The sequence below is a fragment of the Oreochromis aureus genome, linkage group 8, assembly GCF_013358895.1.
Source record: "Oreochromis aureus strain Israel breed Guangdong linkage group 8, ZZ_aureus, whole genome shotgun sequence".
NCBI lineage: Eukaryota > Metazoa > Chordata > Actinopteri > Cichliformes > Cichlidae > Oreochromis > Oreochromis aureus.
In genome coordinates this window covers 25,883,523-25,911,125 of record NC_052949.1, presented here as the reverse complement: position 1 = coordinate 25,911,125, position 27,603 = coordinate 25,883,523, and the positions used below count along the sequence as shown (strand labels likewise).

The 27,603-nt window shown below is 42.8% G+C and overlaps 1 protein-coding gene across 5 annotated transcripts; it reads left to right on the top strand.

Moving 5' to 3' along the window:
* The first annotated feature begins 51 nt into the window (after positions 1 to 51).
* itgb4 (integrin, beta 4) lies at positions 52 to 27,603 on the top strand. Of its 5 annotated transcripts, none has more exons than XM_039616526.1 (42): positions 52 to 341; positions 6,021 to 6,103; positions 6,557 to 6,639; positions 7,133 to 7,234; positions 7,351 to 7,555; positions 7,630 to 7,726; positions 7,824 to 7,995; positions 8,955 to 9,218; positions 9,324 to 9,413; positions 9,500 to 9,622; positions 10,464 to 10,631; positions 10,719 to 10,795; positions 10,914 to 11,122; positions 11,679 to 11,782; positions 11,875 to 11,970; positions 12,068 to 12,200; positions 12,296 to 12,421; positions 13,425 to 13,543; positions 13,634 to 13,667; positions 13,759 to 13,953; positions 14,051 to 14,154; positions 14,231 to 14,289; positions 14,405 to 14,428; positions 14,536 to 14,684; positions 14,789 to 14,968; positions 15,067 to 15,215; positions 16,310 to 16,517; positions 16,621 to 16,938; positions 17,093 to 17,265; positions 17,617 to 17,797; positions 18,020 to 18,157; positions 18,243 to 18,425; positions 18,509 to 18,637; positions 21,535 to 21,702; positions 21,795 to 21,941; positions 22,328 to 22,462; positions 23,529 to 23,678; positions 23,807 to 23,995; positions 24,106 to 24,261; positions 24,355 to 24,519; positions 26,405 to 26,524; positions 26,614 to 27,603. In XM_039616526.1, exons 2-42 carry the CDS (start codon positions 6,028 to 6,030, stop codon positions 26,742 to 26,744), a joined length of 5,829 nt encoding a protein of 1,942 aa, XP_039472460.1. In that variant the 5' UTR covers positions 52 to 341; positions 6,021 to 6,027; the 3' UTR covers positions 26,745 to 27,603. The 5 variants fall into 5 exon arrangements, with proteins under 5 accessions (XP_039472460.1, XP_039472462.1, XP_031609174.1 ...); XM_039616528.1 differs by lacking the exon at positions 52 to 341 and adding an exon at positions 775 to 813; XM_039616527.1 differs by lacking the exon at positions 52 to 341 and adding an exon at positions 3,774 to 4,123.

Genomic DNA, 27,603 nt, shown 5'->3' with positions numbered 1-27,603 from the left:
TGTTACTTTTCCACGTGTAGTTGCAAAGCTGTGTGTGAAATGTGTGCGCAGTAGCAGATTTATTAGTGGGAAGAAGAAGAACGGGGAGACGCCATTATAAGTGGTGAATGAACTCAGTGATCCAACAAGCGCAGTTTTTGTCATGTAAATTGGCAAAGAGTTGCCAGTGACTCAGGCTGAAACGTGGAGAGGGGAGCTGGGAAGTGGGGACATTCTTGTTGGGCTTCTTGTCTGAATCCAAAACTTTACCCCTTTTTTTCCAGCTGCCTGCGGTGGGGGGAAAAAAAGCTCCATCTATTCTGCAGATGAGTTCAATTCACTACAGGAGCATCGTGTAAACAGTAAGTAATGTTTAAACTCATAATTAGCATGTCTGCATACGCAGGAACCAGCAGTGTATTTGTGGTCCTTGAACGGTTTATTATCAATTTTACCTTTAGGTCCCACTAAGGGTGAATCATGGTAACTGACTGGTATATGTATAACCATGTATGTACATGTATAATTAGCACAAAGCTTCTTTCACACGATCCCTTGCTTGATTGTACAAATGATACAGCAGGTGTGCCACACCTTCCCCTTACCTCGTTCAACATCTAAAAGGGCTGTTTAGAGTTGTTTCTAACAAGTTTTGTTCCCCTGGAGAGTGAACCATTTTCTCAAACCAGATCTGGTTGCTAGGAGTGTGGCTCTGTATGTCCCCATTCAGGCTGCTCATGTTGTGAAAAGGAAAAGAGATGTTTTCACATTTGAGTTTGAGTCTTTAAATCCCAGATCTGGTCCACGCGTTGGAGAAGATGTGTTGCGGAGACAGTAAGTGATCGTGAATAACCTTTAACACCTGTTGTGTGGTCTGCTGGAGAGCAGAGGAAAAGCTTTTCCAGATAAATACACATAAAATTGCTCAATTGGACTCTGCCCCTATCTGGAATTCCTGCTACTTCCTTTTGCAAACTTCATGCAATGCAAGAAATGTATTAAAGAGCAAAAAATTAAACTGAAGCAAAGATTAAAGGGTTAGTTAGAGTAAAAGGGCAGAGCAGGGGTTTACTGAGTACGTTCAACTACAAAACGGTCCAATGATTAATGAGAGTCCTGACATCTAAACAAAAAAGCCTGAGGGGCATGGGTTTTGAAGGAATGTAGGCAAGTAAAAGATAATAGTTGAAGTCTTTTAAAGTCCAAAACAGACATCTAATATGTGGCTTCTCTCAGAACTCAACCGGAACACAAGCATTTTTAATAGCGAGCACACAGTAGCACAAGCGCTTTCTTATAGAGATCACTCAACACTGCAGCAATATAGTGTTAAAATGGAAATGATTCTCACTCACAGGCAGGGCTGGATAACCATCACAAGGCCTGGGGGCAGGCAAATTTCTTTTGGGGCGCCCCCTATGCTATAGAACTCGAGTGGCTTTGAACATGGCGTAGCTGTTAGGTCAGAAAATGCCCTGTTGATGCCGGAGGTCGGAGGAGAATGGCTAGACTGCTTCTAGTTGATATGAAAGTGAGAGTAACCAGAGGAACCAGCCAGATGGCCCCACCCCTCTCTGACCCTGGTTCTGCCGGAGGTTTCTTCCTGTTAAAAGGGAGTTTTTTTCCTTCCCACTGTCACCAAAGTGCTTGCTCATAGGGGGTCATATGATTGTTGGGTTTTTCTCTGAATGCATTATTGTAGGGTCTACCTTACAATATAAAGCAGCTTGAGGTGACTGTTGTTGTGATTTGGTGCTATATAAATAAAATTGAATTGTAAACTTATCTCAAACTGGTTTCTTCAACATGAGAATGAGTTGTGTACTCAGATGGCCTTCACAGTCATCAAGTCGAAAGAAACACAATTTCAATTTGGGACGTTGGCCAACCTGTTGCTGACCCCACCAATAATCAATATACAGTGGCTTGCAAAAGTATTTGGCCCCCTTGAACTTTTCCACATTTTGTCACATTATAGCCACAAACATGAATCAATTTTATTGGAATTCCAGGTGAAAGACCAATACAAAGTGGTGTACACGTGAGAAGTGGAACGAAAATCATACATGATTCCAAACATTTTATACAAATAAATAACTGCAGAGTGGGGTGTGCGTAATTATTCAGCCCCCTGAGTCAATACTTTGTAGATCCACCTTTTGCTGCAATTACAGCTGCCAGTCTTTTAGGGTATGTCTCTACCAGCTTTGCACATCTACAGACTGAAATCCTTGCCCATTCTTCTTTGCAAAACAGCTCCAGCTCAGTCAGATTAGATGGACAGCGTTTGTGAACAGCAGTTTTCAGATCTTGCTACAGATTCTCGATTGGATTTAGACACCAGACTGCATTTCTGATCAGCGCTCTCCTTGTTCGGCGTGTGAGTTTAGGTGGACGGCCTTGTCTTGGTAGGTTTACAGTTGTGCCATACTCCTTCCATTTCTGAATGATCGCTTGAACTGTGCTCCGTGGGATGTTCAAGGCTTTGTAGCCTAAGCCTGCTTTAAATTTCTCAATAACTTTATCCCTGACCTGTCTGGTGTCTAAATCCAATCGAGAATCTGTAGCAAGATCTGAAACTGCTGTTCACAAACGCTGTCCATCTAATCTGACTGAGCTGGAGCTGTTTTGCAAAGAAGAATGGGCAAGGATTTCAGTCTGTAGATGTGCAAAGCTGGTAGAGACAGACCCTAAAAGACTGGCAGCTGTAATTGCAGCAAAAGGTGGTTCTACAAAGTATTGACTCAGGGGGCTGAATAATTATGCACACCCCACTTTTCAGTTATTTATTTGTAAAAAATGTTTAATAATATTAAATTTAATAGTATTTGCAGTCCTCATGCAGGAGTCCTGAAGTGCAAAATCCAAACATGAAAAAATAAATAAAATCCAAAAAACGTGACCCCCTAAAAGAGAAAAGAAAAAGAAAAAAGAAAACAGATCAAAATGAAAATGTTCCCTTTTTAAGAAAAATGTTTGTTTTTTTGCACTTTAGGACCTCCATACTTAAGTTTGAACAAAGATTTTGTTCAAAATTAAGTATGGAGTATGGAGGGTTTGTGCATTTTGTTACAAAATGCACAAACGATGTCATGCAGAGCTGGGACACCGAGCCCTTACGAGCTGCCCAATATGGCATTGATATACTTCTGCTGTTCGGTTGGAAAGATGTTCCAACAAATTGTGAGAATGACACTTGAATATATTTAAACATTGAAATTGTGAAATTTTGTGTACCTTCAGTTTAAAATGTACCTACACTAAAAAAAAGGAAACACAGCGAGGACTGTGAAGTGTGGCAATCAGTACATTAATATCAAATACTGGAAGAAGTAAGTACAAGAAGAAAATGTGCCCTGCAAGTATGAGTACACGGTTGTGTAAACACAAATCACAGAACTGTTTCCCGTAGCCTGCAGGCAGAGTTCTGCTCTGTGTGCCACTCCCAAGAGCATGGGAGGAGGCTGCTGAAGGAGGGGACTGACTGCAGAGTGTCAAGCCCACACAGGTGAACTCCCGCTGGGGTGGAATGTAACGGGCGGGAGAGGGGGGCTGACGCACAGAGGTGTGGACCTTTTAACTTAACAGGGTGGGGAAGATGGAGGTGGCGGAAGGGAGTTAACTCTATCTGTTAGAACTACTCACCTAGATAGGAAAGTGAGTGTGTGTGTGTGTGTGTGTGTGTGTGTGTGTGTGTGTGTGTGTGTGTGTGTGTGTGAGCGTGTGCATGAGCATGCAGGAGCAAAAGGAGGGATCAAGTCACAGCCCTCGCGGTATATTCACTCAGTTGCTCTCACTGCGTCTCATATCTCTCCCACATACACTCTGAGACACACACACACTCACTCTTACTCGAGTGAGCGGAGTTTGAGGGCAAATAAGTCAATATTTGACCAGAGCGGACTGTACAGGAACAGAAGAAAGTGGAAGCTGGAAGTGTGTCGGTTTCTGTTTTTAAGAGGAACTGTCAACGTGGTCACAAGGATTTGAAGTTTTTGGGGGGTTTTTTTCCTTTTTCCGCTAACAGGTGGATACAAAAACTCTTCACCAAACTCCTGGGTCAAACAAAGCAGAGAAAAAAAAACAGGGAAATAGTTTTCTTATTTATTGCTGGACTTTTGGACCTGGACTGGGCGAGAACACAGTAAGAGGTTTGTTTGATCAGTAATCTCTTTATGTGTGGTCGTAAATTGCCTGATGGCTCCATTGTTTTCAGCGTCCTCTTTAAACGAACCTCGCAGAGCTTCGAGAAATCGACTGGCTACTTTACCTGTCGGTGTTTGCATGACTTTTGAGCGAAGTGTCTGGCTGTGAAACGTGCGTTATATAACTTTATATCAGGCCACATGGTTTTAGAATTGCCTGCAAGACCAATGACTGAGGTTTAAACAAAGTTGCTTTAAGTTTACTTGTTATTTTCTTTTGTCTTCGTGTGTGTGTGAATTTGGCTTCTCATTCTGCATGATTGCTCACATCAAGACCCAGACTGCAGTGTAGCACAGGTGAAGCGGATCAGCTATGAGGAGAGTAATCCTTCTTTTGCTGATATTAAACCTCCAGACCTGTTGTGTTGCTGCTTGTTTTGTGCTATTTGTGGTTTTAAGGGAGGAATTTGTAGATAGCAGGGATGGTTTTCAGGTGTCACCCTTCAAACATGTTACAAAAGACCCTCCTGCCCTTTCACTGATGATGTCAAGACGAGGTTGGACCCACACCCAGCGGTGGTATGTTCACCTGGCGGGCATGTTGTTGTCTGTGCAGAAACAAGCCCAGCTTTGGGGTTTGGGAAATGCCCCGCAGAATCCTTCAGAGCAAAGAAAAAAACCAAAAAAACAGCACGAATGACTCTGCTCTGTTTTCTGTCCCCTCAAAGCTGTAATTTGTGTCAGTGTCAGTGTCATAAATGCCTGCGTGCCTTTGATTTTGCCTGAGCAGGAGCAAAATACAAAGTTGCACTTTTTTTTAGCTCATATTCAGCGACTCATGATTAAGTTTGGGGATAAGAGCTGGTTTGTTCTGTGTTTCAGGCCCAGCTCTTTATGATCACTCTTGCTCACACACACACCTGCAGCCAGCTCAAGTTCACACCGAGTTGCCAGGTTTCCTTTCCCATGTGTTTTTCAGGCCGTGTCTTTAACTCGCACAGGTCATTCTCTCGCCCGAAGGAGAAATTCCTTTTCAGGGTTGTAAATCTTCGCGGCCCGAATCACCTTCTTTTCTTCCTTTTTTCCTTTTTTTTCTGTGTGTGCACTCAAATCGCATCTGCCCACTGCAGCAATTACCGAGACATTTCATGCCACACAGCACCCTTTGTTCGGTGCCATGTTCAGTGGAGTGTTTTTTGCAGCTTCCATCCAAGATTCCAGTATGAAATTATAAAGTGGTTTTGCTGTGAAGAGTCTGCACAGCATGCTGCTGCAAATATGTCCAGGTCCCACCCTGCATCCGCCCTTTCATGTCAGGATTCGATCCATTGCTCTGCTGCAAAGATAAAATTAGCAGGGAACCTTTTTTCCTTTATTTATCTGTATCTGAGATTTCCACCTCCACCATTGCAGTGGAGCTGTATTGAATGTGTGTAGTGCAAGATGTATGGTCCCCAGTGTTGGGCACGATCGACCTCAGAAGCAGCTTTTTCTTCTGCAGAAGTCAGTTAACAGAGTTTCAATTAGATATGAAGATTTATTTATTGTATTTGGCTGTGCCCACCCAGTCTGCAAATCACTATTTATGAGCACATTCAATTATTTTAAAAAGTGACCTTTGTTTTAAAGAATAGAAATCAGTGGAAGCGGAATGTATTTTAATAGGGTCTAGTGTTTGTCTTTGGAAGCTGCTGTTTTGCTAAACTGAAGTGAAGGTAAGGGGAGCGTCTGGGACTGATCTCTCTGTCTGGCCCTGAGAGTACAGGTGGTTCAAATTACACCAGAGGAAAGTAGATTCTCTGACCTTCTTTTTTTCTTTTCTTTCCCTAAAAGTGGATTTGAGCATTCTTCTACATTTGATTTTTTTTTTTCAAATTTGTTTTGTTTCTCTTGCAGGAAGGAGATGGGGAGATGGACGTTACATCTCTCGGTAGGGATCGCGCTTGTAGCGGTCCTGTTGACCTGCTCCTATGCTGAAGGTGAGAAAGACCAGATGCATGTTACCTGAACTAAACAAACATTTATTTATTGAGAGCATTTATTGTGAAATATTTCTCAGTGATGTTTGTTTGAAGCCACTGAGGTGTAGATTGGCAGAACCTGCGATATCTGCAAACGGTCTTGTGATCATTTGCAGATTTGTACACTCATTTCATTATGTCGACTAAATTACAAATTGATTACTGAAAACTATAACTGACATATTTATTTTTTATGAATGAAGAAGTTGGATTTGACTTTAATTTTTATAAAAGCTCCATTAAACCTGCTGGTTTAGCCAACTTTTAGGGAATACAGGACCAAAATGAGAGACAACCGATTTGAAGATGTGCTTGGTTTCAGTTGAGCTGCTGTTCACAGGTTCGGTTCTCACTGCGTTTCCTCTCTGTGATTCCTTCTGAGAGTATCCCATTTTCTTTCTGCTCCAACAGAGAACTACTGCTTTGCCTCCAGGGCCAGCTCCTGCTCAGAATGTCTGCAGGCGGGGGTCGGCTGCGCTTACTGCTCTGAAGAGGTGAGAGTGAGAAACTGCAGAAATACGAAAGAGCAGAAAGACGATTGATTCTCAACACTGTTGCCTTATGTGAAGTAGTGAAGTTTATCTATTAGTAACTAGTCAACAACTAATAGATAAACAGTGACATTTAAATGACAGAAAAGTTCCTGTTTTTCAACTATACACTAAAGAAGTGTCTGGTTTGCTTTTTTCTTGAAGTAAATCTACAGAACAAAGGATATTTTCTGTGAATGAATGAAAACTTTATGTTTTATAATTACAGGACAGTTTGGGCAATGAACTGCAAAAACCTTTTCTGTAATTTTACACATTTATCATGTAGTTTCACTGGTCCGACCACTTAAGTCTGTTGTATATGGTCTGTATAATGAGTGTCACGTCCCTGGTCTATAGACTGAATGTATTCCCTTTCCAATCATCTTACCTAAGCGGTCAAATAAAAATTCTGCAGGAAGGCAGTCTTCACAAATCAGTCTTCCTTCTCACTCAGACCTATAATGGCCCTCGCTGTGACCTGCATAAGAACATAATTGTCCATGGCTGCCAGGCTGCAAGCATCATTACAGTTAAAAGCAGCCAGGAGATACTAAAGGTAAGTCCTGATCACTCTTCCACCAGTTTGGCCTTAGATTAATTGTTTTCAGTCAAAAGAATTTCTAGATTTCAACTTTCACTTGTTCTTCTTCTTCTCTCTCTCCTTCTGCTCAGAATGAACGAATCAACATGAATCTTCAGAAGTCTCAGGTGTCACCACAGAGTACCATGATGACCTTCCTGCCAGGGGAGGAGAAAAACATGACGGTGGAGGTGTTTGCCCCAGAGAAAGGCCCTCTGGATCTTTATATTCTTATGGACTTCTCAAATTCCATGGAGGACGATTTGGACAACTTGAAAAAAATGGGGAATGAGTTGGGTGAGCATCCTTGCAAAGGTGATGTGTCCTGATGAGTGTCGATGTTATACTGACTGGGGATGTATTTCCTGTAGCTTCGCTGGTGGGGCGCCTGTCGAATGACTACACTATTGGATTCGGAGAGTTTGTGGACAAAGTGATAGAGCCCCAGACTGACATGAGGCCCAACAAGTAAGAAAAAATGAAGAAAGTTGAGCACAGTCTGTACCTGCATTAGCAGAGTCAAAACATAATATCATCTTTGTCTTTTTTCCATCCTCTTTGTCAGACTTGAACAGCCATGGCCCAACAGCGACCCTCCGTTTGCTTTCAAAAATGTCATTAAATTGACAAGCAACGTAAATGAATTCACCCAGAAACTTCAGAAGGAGAGAATATCTGGCAACCTGGATGCCCCAGAGGGAGGCTTCGATGCCATATTACAGGCTGCAGTGTGCGGGGTAAATAAAAATACTAAACCAGTGTTGCTATGCCTACATTTGTGTTAAATTCATAGGTCTAAGACTGTCACCGGTACCCTTCCATTGGTCCATTTTCTGCCGCTTGTCCAGGCCAGATCGCAGGGGCAGCAGCTTAAGTAGAAAAGCCCAGTCGTTACACAATCACCTTCTCCAGCTCATCCACTGAAACCACAGGCATTCCCAGGACAGCAGAGAGACGTAATCTCTCCACTGTGTGCTGGATCTACCCCAGGACCTACTCCTGTTCTACCTCTCCTGGTAGGAGATGACCAGAACACCTCAAACAGGAGGCATCTTTGTCAGATGCCCAACTAGCAAGACCCTGAGATACTGAAACTCCTCCGCTTGGGGCAGCAACTCATCGCTGACCTGGAGCAGGCACTTCACCCTCTTCCTGCTCAGAACTATAGCCTCAGATATGAAGGTGTTAATTCTCATTCCGGCTGGTTCATGCTCAGCTCTCAACCTGATGAAACTAAGAGAACCATGAGCAAAACCATGAGCAAAAAGCAGCGACATATTTTTTTTTCCAGCAGTTATATTTCTTCCCAGGTGCAATAAAAAGAAAATGTCTACAATGCTGCATTCCTCTATCATAATATGAATTGAAGTGTGACTTAATGAAATGAACACTAGTCTTTTTTTTATACACAAAAGGTTATTTAGTTCCTTCAGGTCATATTTTGAAAACCTTGGTGCTAATTTTACCAAGTAGCTTATAAACACAGTAGCTGTTTCCTGTCAAGTAGATTCTATTTCCATTACATTTTAGCTTCTTCTGCCTCCAAGTGGGCAGAAAATGAGGAGTTATTGTTTGAAGAATATTTGGAAAGAAGGGCTTCTGCCCAGCAAAGGTTGAACATGCGCTTTTTCCCTAAATGTCCTTGTAATTTATTTACTACATATCTTTTGCGCTACATTGTATCTTGTTATTCTAGGATAAAATTGGCTGGCGACAAGGCAGCACACATCTCCTGGTCTTCTCCACGGAGTCAGCCTTCCACTATGAAGCTGATGGCGCTAATGTGCTAGCAGGCGTCCTGCCACGCAATGATGAGCAGTGCCATCTCAACGAGAGCGGTTCTTACACAGAGGCTACAAAACAGGATTACCCATCAATACCAACGCTGGTCCGTCTCCTGGGAAAAAACAACATTATCCCAATCTTTGCTGTCACTAACCACTCCTACACATACTACCAGGTTGGTGGGCTTTAGATCTTCATATTTCACTGAAGTCATGCCGAAAGTCTGTGATAAATAGATAACTCCTTTTTTATGCCATGACATTTTTTGTATTGTGTGCAGAAACTCAAAGAGTATTTTCCCATTGCTGAGGTTGGTCTGCTGCAAGAAGACTCATCCAATATCCTTCAAGTCATGGAGACTGCCTTTACGGTAACAGCTTACAGTTGCTAGCACTTTGTACCCTGTTCGGTTAATCTCTGCATGCTGATAGGTTTTCATACTGTGTGTCTTTTCAGAATATCCGAGCTAAGATGAGCATCCGTGCAGAGGACAGGCCCAAGGCTTTTGAGGCGAAGTTCTTGAAAGAAAGTGGACAGATTGCACAATACGGGGAATTTAATTTCCAGCCAGGAAAAATTGTATGTGCAAAAAAAGATATAAACAGTTATTTTACTAATGAATGTATTTGTGTAATAGATTATTATTTTTGTTGGCAACAACTGGGATTTTCAGAATTCAAACGATGTATACACTGCACTCCCTATTTTACTGTAAAAAAACCTGATATACATAATTAAGGCACACTGCAGTTAATTGCATGATAAAGCAAACAACAAAAGAGTCATAAAATCGACGTGAGGATATTCTATCAAACGTAATAACCATTTTACTGTCTTGCCAAATAGTAAATAGTTATTTTTCATTAGTGGCATGTGGTGACTTTTACAGAAAGGCAGGCAGAGACAATGAGCCCCAGACATTTTGGTCTAAGAGAAAACTCGTGTTACAGTGGAAAAGGATACACTGTACAAATCATTTACAAATCATTAGGTTTTGCTTGCCCTGGCAGAAAATCACTGTTTTTTACACATTTTTGCTCTGTTAAACATCCATACATCTATTTTCTTGTTTATCTGCTTATTCAACTTAGCTATACGTCACCAGTTTTTAACAGGAAAGCAAGAGAGAGACAACCAAACATGCTCATGTTCATGCCATAGCCAGTCACCAGTTAACCTAATAATTAATGAATGATGAAACCGATGAAACCGGACCCAAATCAGAGTTATAAAAGGAAACCAGGCCAAAACAGTTTTTTATCAGGTTGTAAAAATGCATTTTAGTACTCTAAAGTCTGATATTTTCATATGAGAGTCTGTGGGGATTGATTCACTTTTTCAGCCAACCACAGGAAGCAGGAACTACCTAAATGGATTTGGAAACGTGATTTTTGTGTGTGTGTGTTTGTATGATCTCTAGGGTAAGTTCGTGATGCGGCTCAAAGCTCAACGGATGGTTGATGAAAACCATGTCTGCAAAATGAACCCGAATGAAAACAAGGCAGTAATGAGAGTCAAACCGACCACCTTTAGCACCGGGGTCATGGTTAATGCCTCAATTTTGTGTCCAACCTGTGACTGTGAGAAGGTTAGAAGCACACAAAAAGCCTAGTTAAAGTCACATTTCTTTATGGCAGATCATCTTTAAAAGACTTTATCTTTAACTCTCCTCCAGTCACCCATTCGTAATGCACCTCGATGCAATGGAAAAGGAGACCTGGTGTGTGGGAAATGTCGATGCCATAGTGGCTGGTGAGACTTAATTATTCATTCTATAGAAAATTTTTAAAAACTTACCAGGATGGCACATATGACCAACGATTTCAGACTTTTTGGTTTAATATAGTTTGCTGTCACGTCTCCTCTCCAGGGTGGGCCCTTTCTGTAATTGTTCAGGGAGTGGTTCAGCTGCAGACATCAACCAGTGCAAAGCAAAAGAAACGGATGAACCTTGTTCTGGACGTGGAGAATGTCAGGAGTGTGGAACCTGCATGTGCTACAACCCAAATCACTTTGAAGGACGCTACTGCGAGTATGACAAGACCCAGTGTCAAAGGCATGCAGGTTTCCTCTGCAATGGTACGCCAAACTATGATGTTTCGTGACTCTTGCCACTGCAAACTAAGAATAATGGATGTAATTACGGTGATGTCACCATATGACTTTGTCATTTTGGGTATTTTACCATAGAAATTATCGGCTTGGCGCTACTAATTAGTGCTAGGCAGCAGGCTAATAAAATACTGGAAATTCACTCATTAATGCTGAAACACAGACTTCTTGAACATTTTTAGACAGCCTCAAGTGGCCACTAGGGGAACTGCAGATTTTTGACACTTTCATGTTAGCTTAATTTTTCAGCCAGAGAGACAAAGAGAGCTTGTTTGCCATGAGTGTACAACAACTTTATTGCCATCTTTTTAGAAACAAATATCAAACAATTCTAAAAGCTAGATAACAAAGTGACATTTAGCAGATAAAGACTTTAGTAAATTGCAATTGTGTTTGTTTGCTGGGTTTGTTAGCTTTGTCACCTTGATAATATTGATAATAGTGATCATATTTTCCAGCAGTGTTACTTCCAAAACTCTAAATGTACAAAAATGTTACATCTCATTCTTTCCTCTCTCATCAGACCGTGGCTCTTGCGTTAAGGGTCAGTGTGCGTGCACTGAGGGCTGGACGGGAAATGCTTGTGAGTGTCCCACGAGCAGCCAGACCTGTCTGGACAGCAAAGGGGTGAGCAGAGCCAGTTATATTTGTTAATTATATTGAATTATCATGTATCTTTAAATATAAGAGGCGCATAACTGTGTCCTTGTGTGTGCCAGGGTATCTGCAATGGGCGAGGTAAATGTGTATGCGGCCGGTGTGAATGTTCAGAATCTGGAATGGAGATGACTTCAGCCTGTGAGCCAAATTTCCAGGTGTGTGGATATGTAGATATGTAAATACTTTTTAGCCTCAGTTAACATCTAAGCGGCCTTGCTTGATCTTCTCTTCGTGTGTTTGTAACTTTTCTAGGCTCAGCTAGGTGTGTGTGAGGGCACGAGGAGTTGTGTCCAGTGTCAGGCCTGGAAGACGGGAGAGATGAAGGAAACAGAGAAGTGTGACAAGTGTCTGTTCAAAGTCATCATGGTGGACGAACTGAAAAAAAGTAAAAACCTACAAATTGACTTAAACAATGATGATCAGCTATGACACTTTTAGCAGTAATAACACACGCTTAATGATCATGGTTTGCGTTTTCAGAGGAGGAAGTGTATGAGTCATGCAGTTTCCGTGATGAGGACGATGACTGCACGTACCACTACACCGTTGACAACCCGAAAGATTCAGCAAATAAAGATTTGGAGGTTCAAGTGCTCAAAAAGAAGGGTGAGTGTTTGTATTTTACATCTGCTCTGTGCTCTTGTGACAACAGCTCGTGTGTTATAATATGTGATATTGCTGAATGTGGAGGAATCCTACATGATCACACAAATTTCTTTAATTTAAAAGTTGTTGTCATTAGTGTGATAAGAGTTGCTTGGAGAAAATTAAATGCAGGTGTAGTGTGTCATGTGTTGTAATCTTATTAATAATAATAACCTTAGGATTATTTGTTCTTTAACTTTATGTGCTCTTTATTTAGGCAAACGTATTTAACGACACTAAGAAATGCAATGAATCTTTTCAGGCTTTAAAAAATGAACCTCAAACACACCACCTTACATACACACCAGCTCTTCTGGTAAGACACCGAGGCTCCGGGACGCAAACTCCAGAGTGTCCCGGATCTGCCCCAAAGGCCTCCTTCCTGAAACACCCAGTTGGCAAGCTAGTGAGATACCTGAATGACAACTAGCACCTTTTGATGTAGCGAAGTAGTGGCTTTTTCCCTGAGCGTGTCCTAATTGCCCAAGGTCTTAACCCTGTCTCAAAGTGATAGCCTGTACACCCTTCAGAGGAAGCACTGCTTGTATCCCAACTCCTGTTTTCAACTCCTGTATTACCTCACCTGGATTGCAGTCACCATGGCCCCACCCATGCAGCAAGCCAGATTAGGGCCTTTCTTTAAAAAAAAAAAAAAGGGTTAATCACAGTTAGCAGTTGGATAGTAAGTTAGAACTTCCTCCAGTATGTTACGGCGAATGAGCTCTGAGCCCTGGAGTAGATGGCTTCACTCCACACTTTGTAATCCAGTCTTGATTTTAAGAAATAAAGATTTGCAGCAGTATTCTGTGACTGCTCATAAGCAGATATCCATAACTGTCTTCAACAAAAGATTTAATGATATCACACAGACTTTAGAAGAGGTATAACAGAGCTGCAGCTCTAGCAGCTGTGCTTTCTATGATTTTGTTTCTAACTTTATCAATTTCTCCTGACGACTCTTCAGACTGCCCCCCTGGGAGTCTCTTGTGGTTGCTTCCCCTCATCCTGTTCCTCTTGTTGCTGTTGGCGCTTCTGCTGCTTTGCTGCTGGAAGTTTTGCGCCTGCTTCAAGGCCTGCTTTCAGGTAATAAACACTCACATTTGGAACTGTAAATAATTAATTTTCCATATAAGTCACAGGGGAAGTAATGGTTTCTGTCTTTTCTCAACGCAGAGCTGTCTGGCTCTGCTGCCTTGCTGTAGGAGAGGTAAGATGTTTATCATGTTGTATATTATTCATCATTTCCAGCAGGGGTTTGTGTTGAAGGTGAGCGACCTTGTGTTGAATTCTATTTTCAGGCCGCATGGTTGGATTCAAAGAAGATGAATATTTGCTCCGTCAGTCTCTGCTTACCTCAGACCATCTTGACACACCGATGGTGAGGACTGGTCCACCCAAAGGAACCGATGTGGTTCGCTGGAAGGTTACAGACAATGTCCACCGTGGACCTAATCACTCCCAGGCTTTAATAAAACCAAACCCTAAAGAGACCAGTGAGTTGTTTCAAAAGCAGAAAAATTGAAGAAAATGTCAAGTGGAGTAAAAAAGCCTAACTTTTACACAATTTTTTTCTGTTTTCAACCTTTGTAGTCCCATTCCCGATCTCACTCCGACTCAACAGGCTCTTCTCTGAGAGCCTGACACACCCCGATTCCAGAGAGGGTGACCAGCTCCGCAAGGAAGTTGCCGATAATGTGAGTCTTTTGGATTGTTTGTGGGCATGTATCAGTGTAGGAACAGTTTCACTTAGCTGTTTGTTTTTCCACGTAGCTAAATGAGTTGTACAAGCAAATTCCTGGGGCGCAGAAGGTGCAGAAGACCTCTTTCAGGTAAGATGGACTAAATGTCCAGTAACACCAAATTATGTGAGCTTATTTTGTCATCAAAGCTGGAAACAAATGGTTGATTTTCTCATTAATTATTGATTTTTCTTTGTCCTTGCAGAACGCAGAGAAATGCTGGAAAAAGGTATCATTAATATTGTTATAATTCAAGAAAACGGTACAGGTTATTGTCTCCTTAGAGAACCTAAGGTGATTCATGTCTAACTTCTCTGGCCCTGCTGTGCTCTTTAGGCAGGACTACACCATCATGGACACCGTCTTGTCTGCTCCTCGCAGCAGCTACCCAGATATCGTCAAACTTACTGAAAAGAATGTCCAGTCTGGAAACTTCCACGACTTGAAAGTGGTGCCGGGCTACTACACAGTAGCTACAGATAGAGGTGTGTTATTTGCGTGCCCAAATGGTTAAAATGGATCTTTTGTTTGCAGCAAAGCCAAGCTATACACTTATTACTGCCTGCTATAAATCGGTCTTCTTCTGCAGAGGCTGCTGGAGCCGTGGAGTTCCAAGAAGGTGTGGAATCAGTAGATGTCCACGTGCCGCTCTTTGTCAAAGATGAAGACGATGATAAGAAACAACTGCAGGTGGAGGCTGTAGATGTGCCTTTGGGGATTGCAGAGATTGGAAAACGTTTGGTTAACATCACCATCATCAAAGAGCACGGTGAGGAATGTTGAGTTAAAGTTCGAGAGGCCCTGTGGTTTGAACAGTGAATGATGTTTGAGCGTATAAACTGATTCTTTCCTCTGTTCCTCCACCAGCCACCAGTGTCTTTTCATTCCTCCAGCCATCTTACACCTACAGCAGGAAGGATGGAGTGGCCAACATCCCAGTCAGCAGAGAGATCATTGAGGACGGACGCACACAAGTCACATACCGCTCACGAGACCTCACTGCCAAGGATAAGAAGGTGAGCTGCTGCGTACTGATAGCATGTGTGGCTTTTTATGGATGATATGGATGGGACTGAAAAATTAAGCCAACATGGCCACTTTAAGGTGTCTCCAAAAGTGAGTCAGCACTCACAGACATCCATGTTAAATATCCCAACTTAAGCAAAGACATTAACATGTTTACCTTACCATGGCAAGTCCGAAAACTGTATCATCTCTGCAGCTTGTTAATAACAATTGTACACTGGGTGAATGTTTTATAACTCATCCATTTGGATGTTGTTGAGGCTTCAAATTAAAAAGATTTTATTTTATTTTATTTATATACCGAATAACCAAACAGTCACCTCAAAGTGTTTTATATTGTAAGGTACAGACCCTACAATAATACAGAGAAAGCCCCCAAATCAGATGACCTGATACAAGCAAGCACCCAGTGAAAGTGGAAAGGAAAAACTCCCTTTTAACAGGAAGGAACCTCCAGCAGAGCCATGCTCAAGGAGGGCCACCTATCTGCTGTGAATGGTTGGGGGTGAGGGGAGGGAGACGGGACAAAAGAGTGGTGTATAAACACATAGCGAGTAAAAAAAAGATGAGTGAAGAAGAAACGCTCAGGGCATCAATGGAAACCCCAGCAGCCTAGACCTATTGCAGCGTAAACTAAGTGGGGATTTAGGGTCACCTGATCCAACCCTAGCCATAAGTGTCATTAAAGAGGAAGGTGGATGCAGCTTGCTAACCATCATCCAAATATGGTCACGATTACCTCTAAAAATCCAAGGAAGTGACCAAAACACTAAATGTATTATTTTCAGCCAGATTTAAAAAGCAGGGGTCTCCAACTCCAGTCCTCGAGAGCTACTGTCCTGTAGCTTTTAGATGCATCCTGGTTCCAACATCAAATGAATGGCTTTGCCAAACTTGAGGTAATTCAACCATTTGATTCAGCTTGCTGGAGTAGCTGACACTAAAAGCTGCAGGACAGCAGCTCTCGAGGACCTGCTTTAGAGCCTTTACAGGTTTGTGCTATCTTCTAATCACAGTCAGTGTCTGTGGTATAGGTCAGTAGGTTTTCCACATTACCAAATGGTTCCTCCATAATGTATTTCAGGACTACTTGACTGTAGAAGGAGACCTGACCTATGGTCCGGGTGAGACTCAGAAGATAGTTCCTGTTCGTCTGCTGGAGCTGAGTGAGAAAGATGGTCTACTAGAAGACAAACAGGTCAAACAGTTTGTCATGGACCTCAGTAATCCAAGGCAGGGTGCCAAGCTGGGACGCTACCCGAGAACCACTGTCACCATCACAGACCTACCAGGTAAATGGATGCATAAGTGTTCTGATCACAGCCTTGATTCTAAGAGAAGAATTGATCGCTAAAGTTGCTCCTCTTTCCCACATTATCGTTTGTTATCATCCAGAACCCAGTGTGATGATGTTCAAGAAGGGCACCCAGAACTTCACCACAACAGATCCAACCTACACCATTCCAGTGGTCCGCACTCGCAGCCCCGAGACCCCTGCCACAGTGAAATGGCGCACCAAGAAGGCCCAGCGCTTTGAGTTATCTGGCCCTCTGAAGTTTGCTCCTGGAGAGACAGAAAAGAACATTGTGATTGATCCAAAAGCCTACCCCGGACCCATCCAGCCTGAGACCTTCCAGCTGGAGCTATTTGACCCAAGTACCAACGCTTCTATTGGAGACAGGAAGACCACCGTTGTCAATGTCACAGATGGAGGTAAGACACACGTGAGGCGATGTTGAGTGAACTGTTCGTTCCACAAACACATTGATCCAAAGATTTACTGAAATGGCATTTGAGAAGTTTCAATCATTGTGAAACAGAATTACTGCATGTTTGTTTATCTGGTAATTCCTTCCAATCCTCACAGTTCCAAGATCTCCGGAAATAGCCCAGATGGCACAGAAGGGCTTCATAAACAGGAAAGCTGCCTCGCCTGGTGGTCACCTCCTCTCCCCAGAAAACCCTAAGGCTGTAGCAACTGGACCCAGAAGCATCCGCCTCAACTGGGAACCTCCACTTGGTAACCCCATGGGGTACAAGGTACGCAAAATATCGCTGATAAGGCCTTGAAACAATATTTATCAAACTCGCTGACTCCTAATCGGCCGTTCACACTGCAGCAGCGAACAAATTTCTTTAAATCACGCTTAATTTTTCTGATTTTTATGCACGAAAAAAACAGGTCTCACCAACCAGATCACTGCATTTGGCAGCTTTTTTTAGGACAGATTTTCTGCAAAACATGCACGACTTTCAGTCAAGTTCTAAAAAATTCTGAACTTTGTTTAATTTTTTCGCCATGCGCTCGGCGTGTAGAGGGCTTTAGTGTAAGAGCTGAATCCTGTCAAGAAGATTTTTGCAATATTTATCAAGTGCTGTGTTTTCTTTTAGGTCAAGTATTGGATCTATGGTGACCCAGAGAAAGATGCCCAGGTCTTAGATGTGAAGACTCCACATGCTGACTTGACCAACCTGTACCCCTACTGTGACTATGAGATGCGAGTGTGTGCCTACAATTCAATGGGAGATGGCTACAATACTGACGTCGTCACCTGTCAAACACTGGAGGATGGTAATTACTGTGAACCCAGTAAATTCCTGTTAAATGCAACTTCTTTTTTTAACATTAAAGCCCAGATTCCTCCAGCTTATAGCAAATAATAATAATGCTGTGGTGCAATGCAATCATGTTACGATACAATTTACCCCCCACGTTAGAGCTAGTTTGTGTGGAACAACCTGTCTCAAGGCTAAATTTAAACTCACAAGTGGCCGCTGTGGCATTTTCCCGTAGTGCCTGGAGAACCTGGTCGTTTGGCCTTCAATGTCATCAGTCCAACTGTCACTCAGCTCAGCTGGGCGGAGCCTGCAGAGACCAATGGCAACATTACGGCTTACGAGGTCATCTACACGCCCATCGATGACGATATGAGTAAGAGACCCGCTCGTGAAACATGCAAATTCTCCACATGCGCTGGGAGCGCCAAAGTTTGATTCTATCCTGTTGCTTCTCGCAGAGCCAGTGGGACCAGCTAAGAAAGTGAAGATCGACAATCCTAAAAAGCGAATGCTGTTGATCGAGAACCTCCAGAATGCACAAACCTATCAGTACAAGGTCCGTGCCAAGAACAGCGTGGGCTGGGGTCCCTTCAGAGATGCAACCATCAACTTGGCATCGCAGCCAGCCAGACCGCTGTCCAGTAAGTCTGTGACAAAGACTTCCCCAGAGCGCTCAGCCTCCATGAAAAATCATTTACCCCTTTCTCTTTCTTTCTGCCCCCAGTTCCCATCATTCCAGATGTCCCCATTGTGGATGCCGAGGCAGGAGATGAGTATGACGGCTACCTGATGTACAGCAACGAGGTGCTGAAGTCACCTGTAGGCTCCAAGACACCCAGTGTGTCTGGTGACGGTAGGTATCCAGAGCCAAAAGCACGAGCTCATCTTAAGAGCTGATAGTGTCAGAGAACGAGCTATGACTGTGACGTGGATCCAATTATTTCAATCCATACTCTGGATGCTCCGAGGCATCGTGTGTTAGGCAGCGTGTTCTCTGTGCAAAATATGCTGGCCCCTCTGAAAGAGAGGGAACATACATACTTTCCCTTTTTTGGGTTCTTTCCCATTTTCTTTCAGGTTTTTAGTGTAAAATGCCTGAAAACATTAGCATTAGGAAGACCTACAAGAGCTCTGAAACTCAGAAACGTATTCTCAAGGCTCTGTCATGCTTTTTTAATACCGCTTCCATCTGGCGTCCTTTTTTCCCTACAGGCAGCACCCCAGTCAAGCAGCAGCAAAAGTCTGCTTCCACTGCATCCGCAGAAATATGCAGTAGATGTCTCTGTGATCACAAACCAAACTGTCTTCAGTCTGCTGTCACTCTCCTGCTTTTTTCAGCCATTGTGTTGCCCTCATTTTTCTCCAGCAGTGCTAAAGTTGCTACTCGCCTCCGAGATAGTTTGCACTTAAGCGCTATATAATCAGATGTACAGTACATGCATGCAGTTTCTCTTGTAAAGTACTCTATAGCAGCGGTCCCCAACTTTTTTGCGCCACGGACCGGTTTATGCCCGACAATATTTTCACGGACCGGCCTTTAAGGTGTCGCGGATGAATACAACAAAATAAAACTAGTACCGGTACCGAAAAAAAAAAGATTTATTCATAACACACGTGAAAAGACCCAGGAAAACCGAGTTAACGATAAAAACGATAACAAAATAACGCTGAAAGCCGATAAAAACCATGAAAACCATACATTTCACACCTGAGCCTCAACTCTCGCGGCCCAGTACCAAACGACTCACGGACCGGTACCGGTCCGAGGCCCGGGGGTTGGGGACCGCTGCTCTATAGCAAAACAAACAAACCCACCCTTGGCCTGCTTGCTTCTCCACTGTAACCACCAAATCAAGGCTGGAAATATGTGAAGTTGGTGGGGTCCAACCTGGATCTCCGTAAGGTGTCGTGGAAAAGGCGAGTGGATGTCATCCCCAGTCGGCTCAGCACAGACACAGAGACGAGCTCAGATGAGACCCCCAACCCCAGCTACACCAAAACACCCCTGCCAGGTGAAGACCACTCCATCCGACCCCGCAGATAGGCAGCCGGCATGCCAGCTGTTACGCATGGCCAGTCATGCTCCCAGCAAGGCAACTACGTTTCTCTCTGCTGTCGTGGTTTAAATCAGCGGTCCCCAACCTTATTTGCGCCACGGACCGGTTTATGCCCGACAATATTTTCACGGACCGGCAATAAGGTGTCGCGGATAAATACAACAAAATAAAACTAGTGCCGGTACTGAAAAAAAGAAGATTTATTCATAACACACGTGAAAAGACCCAGGAAAACCGAGTTAACGATAAAAACGATAACAAAATAACGCTGAAAACCGATAAAAACCATGAAAACCATACATTTCACACCTGAGCCTCAACTCTCGCGGCCCGGTACCAAACGACTCACGGACCGGTACTGGTCCGAGGCCCGGGGGTTGGGGACCGCTGGTTTAAATCACACTCAAATATTACCCTTTGTCCTTAGTCGGCACCTGCCCCATCTATCCTGCCCAGAGACGAGCACTGGCATCAACTGCTGCACCTCCAGTTGATGATCGGGTCTATTCTCTTTGTGTCCCACTGGGGAGGTTGTGATCTGGAGGCAGCTTGCCTGTGGTATAAAGCTGTGTTAAAAGCTTAGTTATTGTGCAGAAGCACAGAATAAACAGGCTTTTTGGGGGTTTTTAATAATTGAAATACAGTTTCATCTCTGCGGAGCACTTTTCTTGCAGCTGTTTTTGCTTTTATTTTCGAATGTGCTTTTACATATGCGGCTCGGTTATTCACATTGAGGACGCTGCCAGTATTTGATATGTTTTCGACACATTAAGCGACAGCATTAACAGTTTTGCTTCTGTAGATGAAGACATGCTCATTTCTTTACCTGCTTATAGAGAAAGTACTTTAGTTTCATCATAGAATACTTTACTTCATCCACAGGTCAATGAAATATCTCAATATTAACTACATTAATTTGGAATGGCAAAACTTTAAGACTAATAATATTTCTTATCAGCTTAAGGGAAGTGTTGTAACACTAAGAAGTTATGTGTGCTAACATGCTGAGATTATATAATAACTGTGTTTGCTAGTGTGTGTGTTAGCTTCCTAGCCTTTAACCCGAGTTCTATTTTGCTATTTTATTTCTGTGATTTTTATGTTTTTATTTTTACCAACAAGCTTAAACAAAATCAGTAAAATCTCTATGCTGTAAAAAAAACCTTCCCCTTCCTTTGAGCCCGCTATCTTCTGACTGGCTCTTCCTTACCTGGCTTCCGCAAGTTGTTGTACACCTGGATACTCACTGGTGTTGCAATACAACGACCATATAAGGAAATCTGCGCCGTCCCCGAGTTTGGCTCACATCCATTATTTGTACATACTGTGACATTATTTGTAACTTTGGCCATGTTTAAGGTGAGCATCCATCACATTAACAAAATAATAGAGCTCCTTCAAAATATGACACTATAACCTGCTGCAATACAAGTAAGCACAACATGTGGAGAAAAATACAGTCTTCTAGCAATAAAAAAGAAGTGATTTCAGTTTGATTGAATGAAAAAGTGCGGTTGTAGCGCTCACCTCCTTATTGCACATAAGCGGGACTGAAACTGTTGCTGCTTTACTCTCCGCGTTCTGGCTGAGGCTGCTTCCCATCAGTGGCACTGAGAGTGAATGAACGCTATGAATGCTGCAGATTGTATATTGTGTTATTAACAACCCTGGCTCTCGCTGTCATGTGTCACAGATTATATGATGAATGGGAAGTGGGAACAGAATTTCCTTTTCCCCGGAGGGTCAGGAACACGCAACCTGTCAGCATCGTCCTCTCCCATGTCCACTCTGAGCTCAAACTACAGAGGGGCGGGCGGCTCCTTTACCACAGAAACAACCACCACCTACTTGTCTGGGCCAGGTATGATGGATGGGCGGGAGCAGCGCTGATAAAAAGTAAAACTTAATAAAACCGCAAGTCTTTATCCTTCATCTGTCTCTGCTTTCACGCAGGAGGCTCTCGCAGACAGGATGTGATCGGAGGTGTCCACACCTCTGACGTTATCCTGAGGAAGCGTTCGGAGAACCGAGGCTACATGGAAGAAAATATCCGTGACTCTATCGTCATGGGAGACCTGTCAAGCAAATTCCCAGATCTTGGTAAGTCTTCATCGAGGCTTAAATTAATTTAGAGAAATTGAGAACGAATTATTTCTGTTGTTATTGGCCACGAGAGATGCTTTTTAATTTTTTTGGAGTGCAACAGTCAAGATGCCTCGGCAGGTAAACTGTGCAAGCGCATGAGCCCATTGGTTTGGACATCTGTTAGCAGGGTTGGGGCTGTTGGCTGCACAGCAGACTTTGCAGGAGCTAAGCTGACTATCGCTGTTTCTCCCTCCCTACCCTCGTTTGTACTCTACCTCTTTTTTCTTCCCTCCTTATGCGCTTTTCCTCCCCCTTCTGTTTTGCTTCCATCATTTCTTTACCTCCTGGTGTCCTGCTCCCCTCTACCCCTGCCTCCTTTCCCCTGCTCAATGCGCCATCAGGTGGGTTCGGCTACACTGGGATGCAGAGCAGCTCTCAGAGTCACTTCAGCTACAGCCTGTCTCAGGGCTCGAGGGCCAGGAATCAGTCTTCAGACGTCAATGAAGCCTTGTATAGTCTGGACAGGGTTCTCCATGGTAAGTCTGCAGCATACAAGCATGGAAGCACTGGAAGGGTTTGCTGGGTGTGATGCATAAAGCACCCCTCTTCAGTCTTCGCTGCTTCTTTAAACGTGTGGAACTTTGCCTCGCTCTGAGATCCGATGTTCTAACAACTAGAAATCCCTTTTGTTTTAGATTAACACAATATTTCATTCATGTATACGTATCACATCATTATTTCAAGGGGAACACACTCATAAAACAGACTTGAGGCTAGCAATTGATATCATAAACTCAATCACCAGCCTCACAGACAAAGGGAATCGAGAGCTTAGATTTTCATACAAACTGACTCCTTGTTGCAATCAGAGCAGTCGCCCCCTGCTGGCCGTTAGAAAGAATTGTGCCTTGGCATCACTTTTTTCAGACCTAGCAGGGATGCTAATAGTCAAACACACTACAGTTTTGCTTTTTAGTGAATTTATTAATTTGCTTAACAGCTAGACTTTCTCCCACCCCAACCTGTCACGGCAGATGGCCCCGCCCCTCCCTGAGCCTGGTTCTGCCGGCGGTTTCTTCCTGTTAAAAGGGAGTTTTTCCTTCCCACTTTTGCCAAAGTGCTTGCACATAAGGGGTCATATGACTGTTGGGTTTTTCTCTGTATCTATTATTGTAGGGTCTACCTTACAATATAAAGCACCTTGAGGCAACTGTTGTGGTGATTTGGCGCTATTTAAATAAAATTGAATTAAATAGAGTATCTCTCAGGAGTTGGTGGAGATGAATATTGGGTTTATTATATTTTTACCAAAACTCATATGTCATAAAAGGTCTGTGAGGGAATTTGATGTTAAATACAGTTTATCCTGCTGCCTTTAATTGCAGTGCTATTAGGACTACTCAAGAGCTGTAATGTATAATGCGATATATAATCTGTGACAGTCTTAAAATCAGTTACATTGCTGCAAAGCACTCAGAGTAATGGAGATAAACGGCTTTGTGAAATTAGAAAAGTCATTTAAACCTAATCAGTCCCCTCTCTGATCTGGAGACACACTACACATCTGTTAGGATGCTCATGTTTTTGTGTGTTATCTCTCAGATGCACGACTCGCCCCCGGCATTCCAGACACCCCGAGCAGACTGGTGTTTTCTGCTCTGGGACCAACAGCTCTGAAAGTCAGCTGGCAGGAGCCCCACTGTGAGAAAGACATCCTGTCCTACTGCGTCCTCTACCAGCTCCTCAATGGAGGTAAGTGCAAGGAGCACGACGTTAATGTGGAAGAGTAAGAACAGGATGTGCGTGTATTCACTTCCTGTTTATGGAGGCAGTTGACGTCTTCTCCGATGGTGTTGTTGACTACGCTCTGCTCCCTGTAGGTGAGATGAAGCGTATCAACGTGACAAACCCGGCTGAGAACTCTGTGATCATCCAGGACCTGCTGCCAAATCACTCCTACCTGTTTAAGGTGAAGGCTCAGAGCCAGGAGGGCTGGGGTCCAGAAAGAGAGGGCGTCATCACCATCGAGTCTGCTGTCGACCCCAAAAGCCCCCTCAGCCCGGTGCCAGGTGCTCATTCACTGATCAGCCCACAAAAACAACATCTGCTTATCTTAACAAAGGCACTCAATCTAATATTTCTCCTTCCTCATGCTGTCGCTTGTCACCTTTTCCTCCAGGTTCACCTTTCACTCTAAGCACACCCAGTGCTCCAGGACCTCTGGTGTTCACAGCTCTGAGTCCTGATTCGCTGCAGCTCAGTTGGGAGAAACCACGCCAGCCCAACGGAGAAATCCTGGGATATGTAGTCACCTGCGAACAGCTGCATGGCGGAGGTGAGGCTTTCTGCACAAAGGTCACTTGCTGTAAAGCTGTTACATTTTAAATTGTGTGAATTTGGTTTGACCTTTGTTTCCTGTTTCCTGCAGGTGATATGCGTTCCTTCCAGGTGAATGGCGATGGCGCTGAAACCAGTCTGACCGTTCCCAACCTGACTGAAAACATGCCCTACAAGTTTAAGGTCCAAGCTCGAACCACACAGGGCTTCGGTCCGGAGAGGGAGGGCATCATCACCATTGAATCTCAGGATGGAAGTAAGATGAACCCCATACTGACAGATTGGTGTCTGATATTAATTTTAAAAATACAACAAAAAAACTCCCAGCGGTTGTTGCTAGAAGCTGAAATAGACAAAAAGCTGATCCCCTCAGAAGCGTAAATGTCAGTCTCTTTGTCTGTATTGGAGTGCAGGGCAGCTTCTGTACAGAGTTGACATTTTAGACTGAGGCTATGCAAGAGCAAACATTTTGGAGTTATGTAACAGGAATATGCTGGATGAATTTTAAAGCTGGTACCAAAAAAGATCCATCTTCTGGGAACCTCTGGGGCTAATTTATGATCCTCTCAGTCAAGGAGAAATATTGGCATGACTGTGGCGCTGCAAAGGTGCAGAGGTCTCTGTGATCCATCAAGAATTGATAGAAATTTGTCCAGCAATTCTTTTTTTAGCATAAATTGACTGACATTATTATTTCCATGAGTTAATATGCACTTTAAAATTTTTAAAACTTAGATTCAACATTAAGAAAACAAGATTTTGTTGTGCTGCTTTGCACAATAGAAGTTACTGAGTTAAATCTGAAGATTGACAGGTGCTTGTTGACCTCAGGGTTCCACTTACAGATAGGGAACCTTACATGACACCCAAAAGAAAAACGCGATCCAGCCCATTGGACGGCTTTACAAAGTATGAAAAGTGCTGTGGATTCACTAATATACTCAGTTTTTCCAATTGAAAGCTCTTCCAGTGTTATTGCGTAGGATTGAAAATGTACAGAAAGTGCTTCTAGTTTAGTTCATTTGGTTGAATCATAGAGAGTAAAATACTGCAAGCGGTTTAGTTCCAAAAAGTCAAAATGAAAAGTTTCTTTGCCTGTACAGCTTACTAGGGCTACTCTAGGAAAAACACAGAACCTGTCCTGATGGTCATTAAATCACGTGGTTATTGATTTATACCGAGGTGTCAACTCCCGTCATTAAGGGTACCGTTGAGTTCGCCAAATGTCGTCTTTATGGGGGAATGAGTTAAAGGGCGTCCACACAGGAAGTAGTTGGCTAATTGCACATCTTGTTGTGCTCGATGGTTAGCTAGAGGACATTTTAGATTCAGATTGCCTAGATAACTCTCTGAGGTGTTCATTGTTTTGGCTTTAGTCGCTCGCCTTGAAGTTGCAATGTTATTTTGGTAGCTGTTCGAAGTCACTGAAGGTCTCTTCAGAGCAGGGCAGCGGTAACTGTCAGATTTGAACAAACAGCATTTCCTGTTTGGCGATCAACATGTGGATGTCCTTATTTGAGGAACTAAAAGTAGATCCTGATTTGGGTTATTTTTAAATATAAGCTGAAACAGTTTTTAAAGAGGCATGAGACATGCTCTTCTTTGTACTACTGTTTGGGCGCCATTTACATTTTTCTGTCTACATTTTTTCAAAAGTTCAGGGGTTTGAGGTTTGCGTGTGCTCCTGGGTTTTATGAATTTTTACACAGTATAAATACCTGCATTTCAAAAAAGTTATAAATATGTCTTATCTTGAGGAGATATCAGCTAAGTTGAACCTAGAGTTCGGCTTTTGTGTAATATCACTTTACACCACAAGATGGTGCTGTTAATTATTAGAACCTTTATTTAACCAGGCAAGCCATTAAGATAACATTTTTGTGCATAAAGGCAGCCTGCCAAAACATAACACTTGCTAATATGTCAGAAATTAAACAGCAGTGCACATTTCAGCTACATTTCAACGCCACTCGTAGAATGCTGCCCCCTGGTGGTAAACGTTTTGTTAAACTAAAAGCTCATATAGGATGAAATAGCTTAAGCTTATATGATAATGTAATGCTCAATGCACTTCTGTCACTCCTTCTTGGAGATAACAGACTTCTCATCCATCTGTTTCTGTCCTTCCTTGCCTCGTGTAGGTGCTTTGTCCCAGCACAGCAGCCAGTCGATGACACGGCGGGAGGTTTTCCACATGCCAACGGAAGTCAGCACACGAGCTAACATCTCCCACACCATGCTCGACGACCCCTTCTTCTCAGGTACAAAAATAATAAACTAAGCTTTATTTCTCTTCTTTTTAAAATAGGATGTGTTCACTCACTGTTATGTACCACTGTCTGTCCAACAGATGGGATGATGATGACTACGCAGCACACAGAGACTAGCGGCATGGTGACTCGTCAGATCACCAAGGAGGTGGTTCAGAGGGGCGTCATGGGAGCAACTACTGTCACAAAGAAGATGTTTTATGAATCTTAAAAGGCGCGTTTGACAAACTGGCATCCAAATGTTCGACATAATGAGAAATCATATTTGAGAATCTCTTTTAAAAAGAGTCGACTTCACAGTGCTGAGAGTGTTTTTGTATATGTACGAGGGGGCGTAGCTTTCACTTTGCAACCAAAATTACATTCCACATAAGAACTCGTGTCTGTTACAAACTGCCGTCATTTTCTTCTATAAGTTCTGTTTGTTTTAACATATCCATACTTATCAAATATCAAGCTATGTCTATGAACTCACTTTGTGTTGCACATTTCCTGCTAACGAGGCAAAAACCTGATTTTTCTACTGCAGGCACATGATCAAAAATATAAAGGATGTAACATGTTTTTGTATTTCATACATTTGAATTAAGTTGGTATTTTTCATGCTTAAAGTTTTTTTTCTGCCCCGTATGTTTAGGATTTTAAGAAGTTTTTGACAGTAAGATATGTGTACGGTGGCCCTGAGGTACAAAACAGAAACACAAAACATAACAAGAAAAAAAAAACATTTCACTTTGCATAAAAATTTTGGGAGACCATTTTTTAATGGAAGGAGTCCTAGTCCTTGAAAGAGTGGAAGAGATTGCAGTTATTAGGGAATATTTTCACAAAGGATATTCACCATTCAAACCTTGAAATCAAGAATAAGGCCTAAGCATAGAGGCATGAGGAAATCTGCATTTGTAAGAAAGCAAGGGATACCTTATAAACAGTAAAATATTATTTGTTGCATTTAAGAGTGATAAGGATTTGTAATTGTCTATACTGCCTGGTGCCTGTTGTGTTTTGTTTTATTTTGTATTTTGCATCTCCAGGCCTCCGTACAATTGTGTAAAGACATAAGTACTGGG

Excerpts from the sequence above, each read along its gene's own strand:
- itgb4 (XM_039616526.1), top strand. The coding sequence starts at position 6,028 with ATGGGGAGATGGACGTTACATCTCTCGGTAGGGATCGCGCTTGTAGCG. Across the intron at positions 7,996-8,954 it reads TACAGGCTGCAGTGTGCGGG|GATAAAATTGGCTGGCGACA; the intron begins GTAAATAAAAAT and ends TTGTTATTCTAG. Across the intron at positions 9,623-10,463 it reads ATTTCCAGCCAGGAAAAATT|GGTAAGTTCGTGATGCGGCT; the intron begins GTATGTGCAAAA and ends TATGATCTCTAG.